We start from the raw sequence: 14,476 nt of genomic DNA, 5'->3' as shown, positions 1-14,476 counted from the left end.
GCTTGGGACTTCTATTTGCAGAATCTCCTCTTGTGAGTCTTTTTTTTAAAAAATGTTATGGTAAAAAATATTAAAATTTCCCAAAAATCAGTAGATTGGTGAAACATTCTGAAACTTGGCCAGCTTGCATGTGGCCAACAAGTGAGGCAGGTTTCCTACTGATATGCCTAAAATGACAAAGAAACAAGCCTCTAAATTTTCCCCATAGGTGTCAATGGACCAAATTTTTTTGGCATGAATACAGAAAGCCCTTCCGAATTCAGGACGTTCCCTAAAAATGGAATGGGAGGGTGTCAAAAACTGGGTACTGAAAACTGCATAGGGTTTTCTCAAATTGCACACCCCTACTGATCATGATTAGTCTTCATAGCATTATCTGTTTTCTTTTTTCTATCAGGAACTGCATCAAAAGAAGACGCACCAAAGCAGGAACGGAACACAATGGCTGATTCCAACCTGTCCCTGAGGACTCTGCCCAATCCTGAAATGTGGTATAATGGAACAGAAAAAGAGGCAGTGTTACCAAGTGTAGTGATATTTCTGACAACCATCATGGCTCTTTCTACCAGCCTTTTGGGATTTGTAGGGAACGGGGTTGTCTTCTGGCTTCTTGGCTTCTGCATTAAGAGAAATCCTTTCACTACCTATGTCTTGAACCTAGCCATAGCTGATTTTGGTGTGGTCACAGCTATTGTTGCTATAAATACAATTTGGCTTGCACAATTACTCACCTATGTAGACATGCATCACTTCTCAATAATATTCTTTAACACTCTCTTTCGATTCATGTTCAGCACTAGTCAGTGTCTACTGTCGCTCATCAGCATTGACAGGTGTGTTTGTGTCTTCTTTCCATTTTGGCATCGATGCCACCGACCACCATATCTGTCCCCCACTCTGTGTGCTGTAATATGGATTTTCAACTTTCTTTTTTTGTTTAGCGATATAGTCCTTCCAATAATCATTCAAAATGATAACCTCTCGTACTATCTATTCTTCCTGAATACAGTGGTTTGCACATCACTTATGACCATCTGCACTGTAGCGCTACTAATTAAAATCTGCATAATATCCCCTCAATACAAGCGGGGGAAGCTTCTAACAGTCATCTTGCTCACCCTTCTCTTCTTCCTCTTCTTTACGTTTCCAATGAATGCTATTCAATACTTCTCAGATGATGTCCCTCTTTTAAATGATCCCTATTACTATGAATATGCTTTCCTTGGTGCCTATATAAACAGTACTGTTAACCCCCTCATCTATTTTTTGATTGGGAAAGAGAAGAGGGACCGATCTGGGGAGAAAGTAAAGAAAATACTAGCCAGACTTTTCACAGAGAATGAAAATGATACGGAAGAAATGAAAACCTCAGTCCAAACCCAATTGTGATGCTTTTATATGAGCTGAAATCATGACTGAAAATAATGCATCTCAGCGGAAACATGCGGCCTTCAGGATATTATTACAGCCATTCTGACTCTATTTCATCACATTTCTGATACACAAAAACCTTATAAAGCAATATTGAAGTGTCCAAAATGGTATTGCGCCAGGGAGAGAAGGTGTCGTACTGCTAGCGGAATGCAAATATTTACATAATTTAATTTGATCCTATATGCAAGAATAATGAATACTAATTCTTATTCTAGACCCAATAATAATTGTCAATAAAAACAGACAAATTACAAACCCATCAGAAATAGTATGTGGCAAATGAAGAATCCAATGTAAAGTGGAAAAAATCCTAGTTGGCTTTCATATTGCATAGGGGCAGGTAGCATGTGTATATCACCAGTATAATAATAATAATAACTTTATTCATGTATCCCACCCCATCTCCCCAAGGGGACTTGGGGTGGCTTACATGGGGAGCAAGCAGAGTAATGTACAATAAAGTACAACAACATAAAATACATTCCAGTTGACAACAACCTAACCAGTAGCCAATGGCCGGCACAATGGTGTATTCAATATTAGAGGCAAGGGAATAAATTATACTTGTGCAGTATATTGAGGGTACTAATAAGATAGGCCAGTGATAAAGTGCAGTAGGAGTCTATATTGTATGGCAATGCAACTTGTTTAGAGATGCTGATCTACCTTAGTGAGTCTGTGCATCTTCCCATAGCTGATATTATTTGATTAGCTCTGTCATTTGTGTTATGTTAGAACTGCCATGACTGCAATCTTGTGTGTCCAGGTGCATAGTTTGTGCAATACACAGAGGCATTATGGCTGCATACAATGCCAGGGCCTTGTGAATATCCTCTTTAAACCACAAACAATTTCTGATTACAGTCTATGTTGATTACAATCTGTGTTCACCTGGAATGCCCTAAACTCAGAGCTTTAGTAGACATTGCTTTCCTTCCAGTATCAAGTTAAAATTTGACTGTTTTATTCTTAATTTGTACATTTATTATCTGTACATAGCTTTCAATTAACTAGTCCAATTGTTTAATACTTTTAGTTTGTAATTTATTTCCACCATCTTAAAACCTGAGTGGTTCTTCAAATATGTAAATCACACTCAAAATACTCCTTTATACAGACATGCATTAGAAAGTCCTGATTTATATGATTAGTCTTAAGGGATACTTCTTCAGGGAAAGTAGCATTTCCTATGCTACAGAAATTCGCCACAAGATCCCCTCACATATGAATTCTATTGTGCGTAATATTAAGAAAATATTATTTCCTTTGAGAGATCGATGAAGCATATACTCTTATTTTTAAGGTTTGCCAACGTGACTTTTTAAACTGCAGTGTGGCATCATCTAACTAGCATTGACAAATTAAGGGAGTTGATTTTAAAGCAAGGAAGAATTAGAGAGAGAGGGAAAGCTAAGGCACATGCTGAATGTATAAAGCATTGCATTAGAGATGCTCTACTATGAGTTTGGGATAGGTGTAAGCAGAGAGTTTCTCTTTCATGAGATAATATTGACCACCAAATTGTGGGAAGCCTTTAATTTTTTAGCAAATAATGGGTTAAAATTGGAGATGGCTGCTTTATGATGATCATTTGTATTTGTAACAAGATAACCATATGTAATCCAGCACACAACCCACCCACCCAACCCCCTTTTTGCTGCTACTGAGCATAATTCAAAGTGCAGGTTTTGGCCTATAAAACCCTAAATGACTCCGGTCTAGCTTACCTATTCGAATATATCTCCCTTTATGAACCAGTTCAAGCACTACGATCTTCTGGGGTGGTCCTGTTCTCGATCCCACCACCTTCGCAAATGAGATTGATGGTGATGAGAGACAAGGCCTTCTCGGTGGTGGCCCCTTGGCTGTGAAATTCCCTTCCTAGCAAGATCAGATCTGCTCCCTTCCTCCTGGCATTTAGGAAATAAGTTGAGAACTGGCTATTCAAACAAGCTTTTGGGGAATGACAAGAATGCAATCTAGCATCATGAGACAATATGGTCAGAAATTAAGCAGCCAAATTATGACTAAAGATTGATGCAATGTGGTATTGTGTATTGGATTTATCATGCTTAATATGTTACTGGTTTTACATTGTATATTATGTTTACCATTTTAATAATTTTATGTTATGTCTTAACAATGTATATAATTGAAGCATTGAATGTTTGCCCAAATATATGATGTATGCCGCTCTAAGTCCCCTGCAGGGTGAGAAGAGTGGGATATAAATGAAGTAAGTAAGTAAATAAATAGATAGATGTTAATGTCAAGACGGATGGTTCTTAAGGAAAGCAAAGATCTTAATTGGTTTGTTCATGTGCATCTGAAGGACAGATTTTATCAGGATAAGTGAAATACAGCAGCACAGACTGTGGAAAAGACACAGGGGAGGGAGAACAGCGGGCCTGGGATTACCACTCCACCGCTCTCCACAAGTTGGCCTATGGGGCCAGGGCTGGGGCATAGTGTCTCAGAAGTGGAGAGGAAGAAAGAAGAAAGGGGGAGGGTAAGGGGACAAGGGGGGAAATGGGATGGGGACTTTGGGGGTGGAATGCACATAAGAGAGCCAACAACAGAAATTAATATTGAATATAATGTCTAGTAAACTGAAAATAGTGACACTGAATGTTAGAGGTCTGGGAACAATATGTAAAACTAAAAGAATTGGAAATTTATTGAAAAAGGAATATCAAAATGTTAGCCAGAGCTGCACAAAAGAAAAAAAATGAAAAATGAGATAAACGCAGTGAGAGATAAATCTGGAAACATTTGTAGGTCAATGAAAGACAAATTAAAGATATTTGAAGAATTTTATAAAGAACTCTGTCAGGCTGGGAAATGCTCAAAGGATAAAATTCATAAATATGTGGAAAGAAATTGGACAGTAAAAATAGAAGAAACAGATAGAGAGTTATTAGAAGCACCCATTAAAAAAGAAGAAATAGAACAAGTAATTAGGAAATTAAAAATTGGGAAAGCACCTGGACCGGATGGGCTGGGCCCAGAATATTATAAAACATTTGAAGCAATGATAACTCCAAAATTATTAGAATTATTCAATGCAATAATGGATGGAGAACGAATACCAGGATCATGGAAACAATCATTAACAATACTATTACCCAAACCAAAAAAAGACTTGACAGACCCTGGTTCTTACAGACCAATATCATTAATTAATCAAGATGCCAAAATTTTAACAGCGATTATTACCAACAGAATGAGCAACTTTATGTATAAATATATAAAACAAGATCAATGTGGGTTTGTTAAAGGGAGACAAATGTCCAACCTGATAGGAAGAGTAATAAATAAAATACAAATAATAGAAGGGGGAAAAAACAAAGCGGGGATTCTAGCACTGGATATATTTAAAGCCTTTGATAGTGTGGAATGGCCAACTATTCAAACAATAATGAACAAAATTGGATTAGGAAAAAGGTTCAAAAATATAATGAGCCAATTGTATTCAGATAATTATACAAAGATAATACTAAATGATGGAATCACAGGAGAGATAAAAGTAACACGAGGTACAAGGCAAGGATGTCCTATGTCACCTATACTATTTGCTATGGTAATGGAATTACTGGCTAATGTAATAAGAAAAGACAAGGAATTAGAAGGCATAGGAACAAAGTTAGGAAAAATTAGCTTATTTGCGGACCACACATTGATAACAATTAAGGAGATAATGAAGAAAATGGAAATAATTAAGAAACATTTAACAGAATTTGAATGGGCAACTGGATTGAAGATAAATTGGAAAAAATCAGAAGCAATGTTATTTAATTATACCAAGCAGGAGGAAGAGGAGTTTAAAAAGCAGATGGATATAAAAGACATGAGAATATGCGTAAAAGAAAATATAAAATACCTTGGAATAATCATAACCAAAGATCTAAAATCCATAGAAAGGAAAAATCTAGAAGAATTAAGAAAACACATGGAGGGGAAGTTAAAGGATTATAATAATCTGCGATTATCATGGTTCGGCAGAATAGCCCTAGTAAAAATGAAAGTCTTACCCAAAATAAATTTCTTGTTCAGAATGATACCATTAATGATTTCAGAAAAGGAAATAAATAACTGGCAACAAATGATAAACAAATATTGCAATAATGGTAAAAAGAACAGATTAAACAAACAAATTTGGTACAACCCCCAAAAAAGAAGGAGGATTGGGCATTCCAAATATAAAAAAATATTATGAGGCAAACCAATTAAGATATGTAGTAGAGAAGATGATGGATGGAGAAGGTTTGGAATGGATGGAATCAGGGAATAAGGCAGTTGAGTGGAGGAAGGATAACATATTCTTTAAGGAAATCTCAAAGAAAGAGATAAAACAAATTGGAAATGTATCATTAAGAAATATAATGGAAATATGGAGTAAATATAAAGGACAATTAATTTATAAGAATTCAGTTTTAACGCCAATAATAATGGAAAAAGATTTCCCAAAGGAACTAAAAGGAACACTAGATAAAGAGTTAGAAAAAAGGGAACTAAAAAGGGTAGGAAATTGGATAGAACAAAAAATGGAAAAGGTAAAAATAAGAGAAGAATTGAGAGGAATAAATATTTCTTGGATTCATTGGTTTCAATTAGAAAAATGGAATGAAAACTGGTGGGCCCGAAATGAAACTGGAAAAAAAATAACGCAATTTGAGGAATTAATAATAAAAGCATTAAAAAGAGAAAATAGTGAGCCATTAAAAGGAACAACAAGTAAAATATATAAAATATTAATTAAAGACATAGAAAAAAAAGAAAAGATTAACATTAAGAGAATCATGGGAGGAGGAATTAGGAACAAAGATAACAGAAAAAGAATGGGAGGAGATATGGAAAACAAGACAATTAAAAAACATGTCAATTAGAATAAAAGAAAATTATTACAAACTAATTTGGAAGTGGTATTTAACACCAAGAAGGTTAAATATTATGAATAAGAATAATGAAAAATGCTGGCGAGGGTGCCAGGAAATTGGAACCTACATGCATATGTGGTGGGATTGTAAACATGTAAAAGATTTTTGGGAATTGGTCATAAGGGAAATAGAAAATATTATGAATATAAAAATTAGAAGGAATCCAGTGGAAATATTACTTTTAATTAAAAAAGAGGATGAGAAAGATAAGAGGGAAAAAATTAATAGACATGCTATTAACAGCAGCTAGATTACTAATTGCAAAATATTGGAAAGGAGAAATGAAAATACAAATTAATGAATGGTATAAAGAAGTTTGGCGAATGGCACTGAATGGCAAGCTAACATCAAATTTAAAAGTAAAGAAGGGATTATGGGAAAAAATGATTTTGAAAGTATTTGGAGAAAATTTCTAGAAAAATTATTGGAAAAAGAAGATGGGAATTTACCTCCAAATGAAGAATTGAACTTTTGGTGGGACTACAGAAGAAGAGATGGCTCTGGGGAAGGGGAGCACAGGGGTGAATGTAAATAAAAGAGGGGGAAATGTATAGAATATGTTTATATAATTGTAATTTTCTCAATAATAACAATAAAAATATTATTTAATTGGGAAAAAAAGGAAAAAAAAGACACTTTACCCAGAATGGTAAAATGCTTTCAGAATAGGGTAATGCGGACCCAAAACTTGGGGCATAATGTCCATATGGATGCATGGGAGAAAATATAATCTAAATATATAAACATATATGTGCAGGGATTTAAAATAAAAACTGTATAAAATGGCATGTAGATGGCATCTAAACTGTTGAAAATGACCCAGAATGTTTTAAAGCAATATTGTAGATGTTAAGATAAGGATGATTCCTTTTTCCTATGTGATAATCTTGCAAGAAGATGAAAACTTATTAATCTAAGATTTATATGTTTATCCAAACACATTGAAAGGTGGATTTTGTAAGGTTTCTGGTGAGAATTATGGATAAAGAACTGAATAGTAAATATGGATTACTTCTTTGATGACATCAGCAGCACAGCTATGGTTTATTTAAACTTGGAAATAAATTGAAGCACCAACGATGGAAGAACAAATTGTTGTCATTACTGAGTTGGCCCAAACGACCCAATTAACCTGGCTTCCAAAGGATATGGTAGACCTTGTGAAACAAAGGAAACCATGTATGGCTATTTTGAAATCTGACAATGTAATGCTAATCTGCATTTATTGTTATTCATCATTTTATTAGGATAATTTAATTAGATCTGTAGAGGCAGAATAATACTTCCCTTTTTGTTTTCATTACAGCCAAGATTGGAGGGGGTGGTGCTGGTCAAAGCACTTTGTTGTTTTACGATTATCCCCTTTTCCTTTCCCCTTTTTTTATTGTTTCTCCATTTTGCTCTCTCTGATTCCATATATTTGAATATGTATTATCGTGATTGTAATTTAGATTGTTTGTGTTAAATCTCATATGCCAATATCAATAAATAAAAGAAACAAGGGAAATATTCCAGTTCTGTTTATTCCTTTGCTATCCCTAATTATAGTGTGTAGTAGTGTTAGCATTTTAGTTATGCCAATGATCAGACAGGAATAACCCAATTTTTAAAAAAATACGTTACCTAGGCCAGGAAGAATACCACAGTCAATAGAACATGGAGTTGATTTAAAAACTCCCACTCCTTTCAAGGGAGACAAAATGTTATGGCAGCCACTGTGATGTAGTGGTTTGAGTGTTGAGCTATGAATCTGAAATTCAGAGTTTTATTTACCAGTCAGCCATCTTAATGGCCATCCCATTTGAATGCCATTTTGTTTATCATCACCCTGTTTCCCCTAAAATAAGACATCCCCAGAAAATAAGGCCTAGTAGAAGTTTTGCTGAATTGCTAAATATAAGGCCTCCCCCGAAAGTAAGACCTAGCAAAGTTTTTGTTTGGAAGCATGCCCGCCAAACAGAACACCAGAGCATGCAGGATTGGTCAATGTACGTACCATAGAGTGTTGTACATGAAAATAATGGTAGTAACAAGAAATTCTTGATAGGATTCACAGTTTGTCTGGTTATGCTGATTTGTGATGACAACTACTATACAGTATATAATAAATGTTCTTTTTTTTTTCAACAATAAATGTGAATTCCCTGAAAATAAGACCTAGAGTATCTTTGGGAGCAAAAATTAATATAAGACACTGTCTTATTTTCGGGGAAACACGGTATACAAAACCATATATTGCTATTTTGTACTATCCTTAATTTCAACTTGGCAACTATTGGATATTTTAAGCAAGGCTTTGGTCAAATTTCCCCAAATATCTTCCTTTTTGCTACAGACCTATCTATCCTTTCCACAGTCCATGTATCATTGACAGATGTCAGAAATGCCAAAGACTGTCAAATAACTCTTGTTGCTGAACTCCATCTCCCAAAACCGCTAACTAGCAGAGTCAATAATGCAGGGTTCTGCATTCCAAGAGCATCTATAGAGCCATATATATCTCTTAATTGGCCCATATTTTATCAATGGTTCCAGTGCAAGTAGATGTTATGTGATTTCAGCTTCGGGAAGAACCTCAGGTTCAGAGCCTGGAGTGGCTATTTCCCATAAGTCCAAATGAGACACAGATGGGTCAAAGCAAAAATCAAAGGTTTATTTCTGAAGTTTATTTGTCCCCTGACTGCTGTTTCTGCAAAATGTAAGAGCTAAAGTATTTCCAAAACTCCTATTTCAGAAGAATATTAGTGACTTATATTCACGCATAAGTCACTAATCAGGTGCCGCAAGAAAGACAAATTGATCTTAAGGATGGCCAATAATGCTATGTTAACATATTATCTCCTTGTTCAGTATAATTTACAAAAATGGTCCACAAAAACTTTTTCCAAAGATCCTCCTTTTCTGAGACTGATAATTTAATTCTATATAAATGTTCACATTTGTGACCGTACTGCTCTTGTAAACTGTAAACCGCCTGAATCCTAAATCTGGGAAGAAAGAAAGGAAGAAGAAGAAGAAGAAGAAGAAGAAGATCACTTTAAAACACAATTAATAAATAAAAATACACTCTAGGGACCAAATTAGAAATATTTTTTCCCCCATGGGTGTAGATTACAAGTAAAACCACTTTCCCTACTTTTATAGTACAAAAGACTGCTCATTACAACCCAGACCTGCGCCATAGTAATATGTGGCCATTTCCTCCTTATATGCCTGTGCTATTAGCTTAATATTAAAAATATAACTAATGCTGGGCTACACTTTGATACACCTGATAGCATAAAGTGCAAATTTCTCTTGAGTTTTTAATTGTGGGAATGACTTTTGTAGCACACGGGAGATATCTGATGCATCAAGTGAAAGGAGCAGGGGCCTGATCTTCATTATTAGGGTTCCAGCTAATGGGTTTCTTGAAAGTATTGCTGTTATGTAAAGCTGATGCCCCACCCTTGCTGAGTAACATAAAGAACTTATCTGGTGCTACTTATCTGAAGTTGTTTTCTTACCACTGGATGGAGAAGTTCGCCTGAAAGCAGAGAACTGATTCATTGAGATACTCAGGGTTTATAAGAACAACACCTCAAGCCTGTTTCTCTGCACTTGGAATCAAACAAATGCAATTGAAAAGGGGTAAGATATTATGTGCAATAACTGCTTTTTTGATGCGGATTTCTTCTTTTCCATGTTGCTGTTTCCATTTCCATCTTTATTTACATCCCCTGCTGAACACAGCTGAATGCTGGAGTCTTTGTGACCTCATAGACCAGCCCACACCAGAGCTTCCTTGAAGGTCAATCTTGAAGGGTGACTTTAAGTAAAAACCCTGAGAACTTTTTCATCTGCTGCCCCACAACTGTGGAATGACCTGCCAGAAGAGCTCTGGTAGCTAAATAAGCCATTGGAATTTAAAATCCACATGTCTACCCGGAGACAAACCCCCACAGTTTCCCTTGGATTAATTTTATTTTATTATCATATCTTTCTTTCATTTTAGTATCCAAAGTGATTATATAGTGTTTTGAACATTCTGAATTTTCCAGTACAGATTGCTCGGTGGGGAAGATTTTTCAGAATGTGCTATGATATTTGTTGTGTTCTTTTTAATTATCATGCTTCTAACTGATTTTAATTCCATTGCTTGTTTCATTTTATTTTTATTTTCTACATGAAGTCGCATTTTAAGCCATAGTCTTCTCTTTGGCAACTCCTTTTATGAGATAGCATTGTGCCATGGCAGTTAAAGAGGTGTCAAACTGCATTCATTCTACAGTGTAGATGTACCCTAATAAAAACAAATATGAAAAACAAATAAAAGTATATTTAAAATGTGTAGCTGACATCCTATGGAAAGCACTGTTCCCTTACATATGTGGTTGTGCATTTCTGGTCAATGTTATCAGATTAATTCTGTCAATGGCTGTATAAAAAGAATTATACAAGTGTGACCATTTCACCTGCAACTGTCCATTCTGGGATGGTATGTAGTTATTAATCAGTTCTTTAATGCATCTCTTGATTCACTGGACTTGGAGAAAGAATTATCTTACATTATCCTTTACTCAAATGGTTAATAATCAGACATATTGACAATTAGTTGGACAGTAGAGGTGGTGTAGCAACATCATCATATAACTATATGATTAGATTTCTATGTGGAAGGATTGTGTAGCATATTGTGTGTATATCATGAAAGAAAAGATAATTAAAATACTCTACTTAGCTACACAATGTGTGTGTTTTAGTGCAGCTTGGCATAGAACTGACATGGAATACGAGAGTGCCAGAAACTGGAAATAGTCCAATGTATTCATGTACAAGATTAACTCCTAATTAGAAAATAGAAGTTTATTGCAATGTTAGTTATTTGACTCTGGAAATGAAACTGAATCCTCCTCTACCTCATTTGTTTTATCAATAGTGTCTTCACCAAAAGAAGAACCAAATTGAAATAAAACATGGGGTCGATCTCTTCCCTGGCTTCTGGAAATGAATACAATTCAACAAAGAATCAGACAAATCCAAGTAGATACTGTGGCTATGTTGAAGGAAATCAGGATATTAATCAAGTACAAATGTATCTAACAACGATCTTAACTTTTATTATCTCTGGTTTTGGATTTGTGGGAAATGGAACTGTCATCTGTCTTCTGCTCTTCTACATTAAGAGAAATCATTTCACCACCTATATCTTGAACCTCTCCGTTGCTGATCTGGGTGTAGTCACAGGTCTACTCTCTATTAACGCATACTGGCTTGTAAGTCGGTTGCCTATTGTTAAGTATGAGGATCCACTGAAGTCAATATTCCGTACCTTCTTCCTAGTCATGTATTGCACCAGCCAGTTTCTACTGACGGTAATCAGCATTGATAGGTGTGCATCTATCTTCTTCCCAATATGGTATCGATATCACCAACCACAAAAATTTTCCATCATTGTGTGTGCTGTAATCTGGATCCTCATCACCCCACTTTTTCCAGCTCATATCAGCCTCTACCTGCATTTAAGATACTGTGAAATCTGGTTCTATCTATTTCTCATGAATGCCGTGCTTTTCACTCCAGGCATGACTGTCACCACTGTGGCCATTTTAATTAAAGTCTGCTTAATATCACCACAGTATAAACGAGGGAAGATTTTAATTGCCATCTTGCTTGCTCTCCTCTTCTTCCTCCTCTTTGCTTTACCAATGAATATTATACAGTACCTTTCTTTTAAAGTCCCTAATTTTGACCATTCCTATTTTTATGAATATGGCTACATATGTGCAGCCATAAACAGTTCTGTCAATCCATACATTTATTTCTTCATTGGGAGAGGAAAAGGTGGTCAAAATAGGAAAAAAATACATAAAATACTTCAGAACATTTTCAAAGAGGAAGACAGTAGAGCACTAGAAAATCCCAGTTCAAATTCAACATACAATGCTTCCATTAAAAGTGCAATAGCAACTGTCTAGTTTGAATTATGCAGATGCGACTTTCCCTTCCTATACATGTAAATGTATTGAGAAATTGAGTCTATGATTACAACAAAAATGTGTATATAGTCCATACTTTATGTGTACAGGCTAAGATCCTTCTGAGATCCCACTCAAGCACTGGTGGAGTAGTGGCAACATTTCTCCGCTTCCTGGCTTGTTGAAGAATTCCCATAGGAAAATTTATTAAAGGAAATGTGATTATGTATACTTGGAAGTGCCACTGATAATTGTGAATACCAGATTTCTCCAATCTCTTGCCTCCAAAGACCCTCTGGAAGCTAGATACTGGAGAAACATTCTGCCTGGAGCTGACTTACTTCTTCTCCAGATAACATAGCTACAGGGTGACCTCAGTATAAGTGCAACTGCTAGCACAGTGGTTCTCAACCTGGGATCCCCAGATGTTTTTGGCCTACAACTCCCAGAAATCCCAGCCAGTTTACCAGCTGTTAGGAATTCTGGGAGTTGAAGGCCAAAAACATCTGGGGAATCCAGGTTGAGAACCACTGTGCTAGCATAAAAGACAAATCCCACCGAAGAGTGATAACATCATTACAACAGATTGTGAAACAGAACGAGAATAAATCAATATATTAAAATTATCAGAAATGAAATGCCACCTGAACATTAGGAAGCACTTTTAAATATTAAGAGTTCTTTGATGGCGGTATAGACTGGTTTAGAGAATGATGGACTGCATTGTCAGATTTGTTTATACAAACAAAATGGATTGGCATCTTTCAGGGGTGTTTTAGTTGTGGCCCCTTCCAACTCTAGGATTCTGTAATTTTGTGTGTAGACCTGGGTTCAGCTCTATACAATTTCTATCACCTGTAAAAAAAAAAACAACAACAGAAAAACACCTTTGCATCTTCTTCCATTTTTCTTGATAAAACTATACAGAAAACCATTGGAAGGGATAGACAGGAATGAAAATCCCTAGATCTCTTCCACTAAATCAGGCTGTAAATACTTATACAACATAAATATCATTTTAAGGTTGCAATATTATCCACAGAACTGAAGAATGTTACTGGTAAGGGTATAGGAGGAATCCCCTCCAGTGTGATGTTCTGCACTTCCCAGATGCAGTTAGAGCTCATGAATGTATGTTGTGATAGCCTTTATGTTCGTGCATTGTTTATTTTATGTTTAGCATTGGTAGTACTTCTGTGAACTGCCCTGAGTCCCTTCAGACTCAGGGGTATAAATAAATTTATTTTTATTCTTAATCCAAATGTTGGTGCGATTGCGAACAGGCCTAGAAAAATAATATGCATAAATTAAATGTTTGTATATAAAAATCTGTATATTTCAAAACTATACAAAACTCTGCCTAAACACTCACTTCACAAGGAGATCAATTCTTTTTTTTTGTCAAATTCACAAAAAAGAATAATTTTAGAATATCTATATAAAAACTCAGCTGAGTTCATTCTACTCTCTGTGTGTGTTTTTACATGTGTGAGGTTCTCCTTCTCCATTGTGCTCTCACCAAACTTAATATTGATGCTAGTTGGCTTTATTGGAATTAATATATGGATATCTCTTTAGCATGTTTAAAGCCATCATGTCGACCTAATAGTTATGTGTATGAGCTCTCAATAAATGTTACATGAACAGTGCTGAACTGTAAATGATTGTCCTCTAGTTCACTGCCACACATATTTTAACAAAATGGAAATGAGAATTATAAAGAGAAATCAAGGAAAACAAAACAAATTTTCATGTTTCTGTTGGGAAATTGATTAGAGACAAGTATTATAAATAAATAAATAAATGTTTACTAGCTTGGGTCCTTGACATTGCCTGGGTTACTTGAGAAAGTCATTTTTTTTACTTGTTCAAAATGCATAAGGTTGTGGATTAGCTGCAACTGACATCGTGTCAGGTTAACCCTGAGAAACTCCGTCAGTACTTAAAATTTGTTATATTGAGCAGGTGGGGTTCAATGTGCTCTCTGGCAGTAGGGTAAACTACAGCTCCTACTATAGTGAATCAGTCCTCTCAAACCCCTCCAGTAGGTTGAGTTAGTCATGAGGGTTCTGTGTGCCAAGTCTGGTCTAGATCCATCATTGGTGGAGATCACAGTTTCCCTGGTTGTGGGTGAACTACAACTCCCAG

At 35.6% G+C, this 14,476-nt stretch overlaps 2 protein-coding genes across 2 annotated transcripts; both read left to right on the top strand.

Annotated features, from left to right (window-relative positions):
• Positions 1 to 264: 264 nt before the first annotated feature.
• LOC103278490 (mas-related G-protein coupled receptor member A2-like) lies at positions 265 to 3,804 on the top strand. Its single transcript, XM_016992796.2, has one exon. The coding sequence runs from the start codon at positions 442 to 444 to the stop codon at positions 1,387 to 1,389; it is 948 nt and encodes a 315-aa protein (XP_016848285.2). The 5' UTR covers positions 265 to 441; the 3' UTR covers positions 1,390 to 3,804.
• Positions 3,805 to 11,300: 7,496 nt separating this feature from the next.
• Positions 11,301 to 13,195, top strand: LOC134298630 (mas-related G-protein coupled receptor member H-like). The gene has a single exon (XM_062979413.1). It carries the CDS (start codon positions 11,327 to 11,329, stop codon positions 12,326 to 12,328), a length of 1,002 nt encoding a protein of 333 aa, XP_062835483.1. The 5' UTR covers positions 11,301 to 11,326; the 3' UTR covers positions 12,329 to 13,195.
• The last annotated feature ends 1,281 nt before the right edge of the window (positions 13,196 to 14,476 follow it).

Source organism: Anolis carolinensis, chromosome 4, assembly GCF_035594765.1.
Source record: "Anolis carolinensis isolate JA03-04 chromosome 4, rAnoCar3.1.pri, whole genome shotgun sequence".
Lineage (NCBI taxonomy): Eukaryota > Metazoa > Chordata > Lepidosauria > Squamata > Dactyloidae > Anolis > Anolis carolinensis.
Note: the sequence above shows the minus strand (reverse complement) of the source record. Positions and strands in the feature narration are given on the sequence as shown.

Coding starts and splice junctions, on each gene's coding strand:
- LOC134298630 (XM_062979413.1), top strand. CDS start 11,327: ATGGGGTCGATCTCTTCCCTGGCTTCTGGAAATGAATACAATTCAACA.
- LOC103278490 (XM_016992796.2), top strand. CDS start 442: ATGGCTGATTCCAACCTGTCCCTGAGGACTCTGCCCAATCCTGAAATG.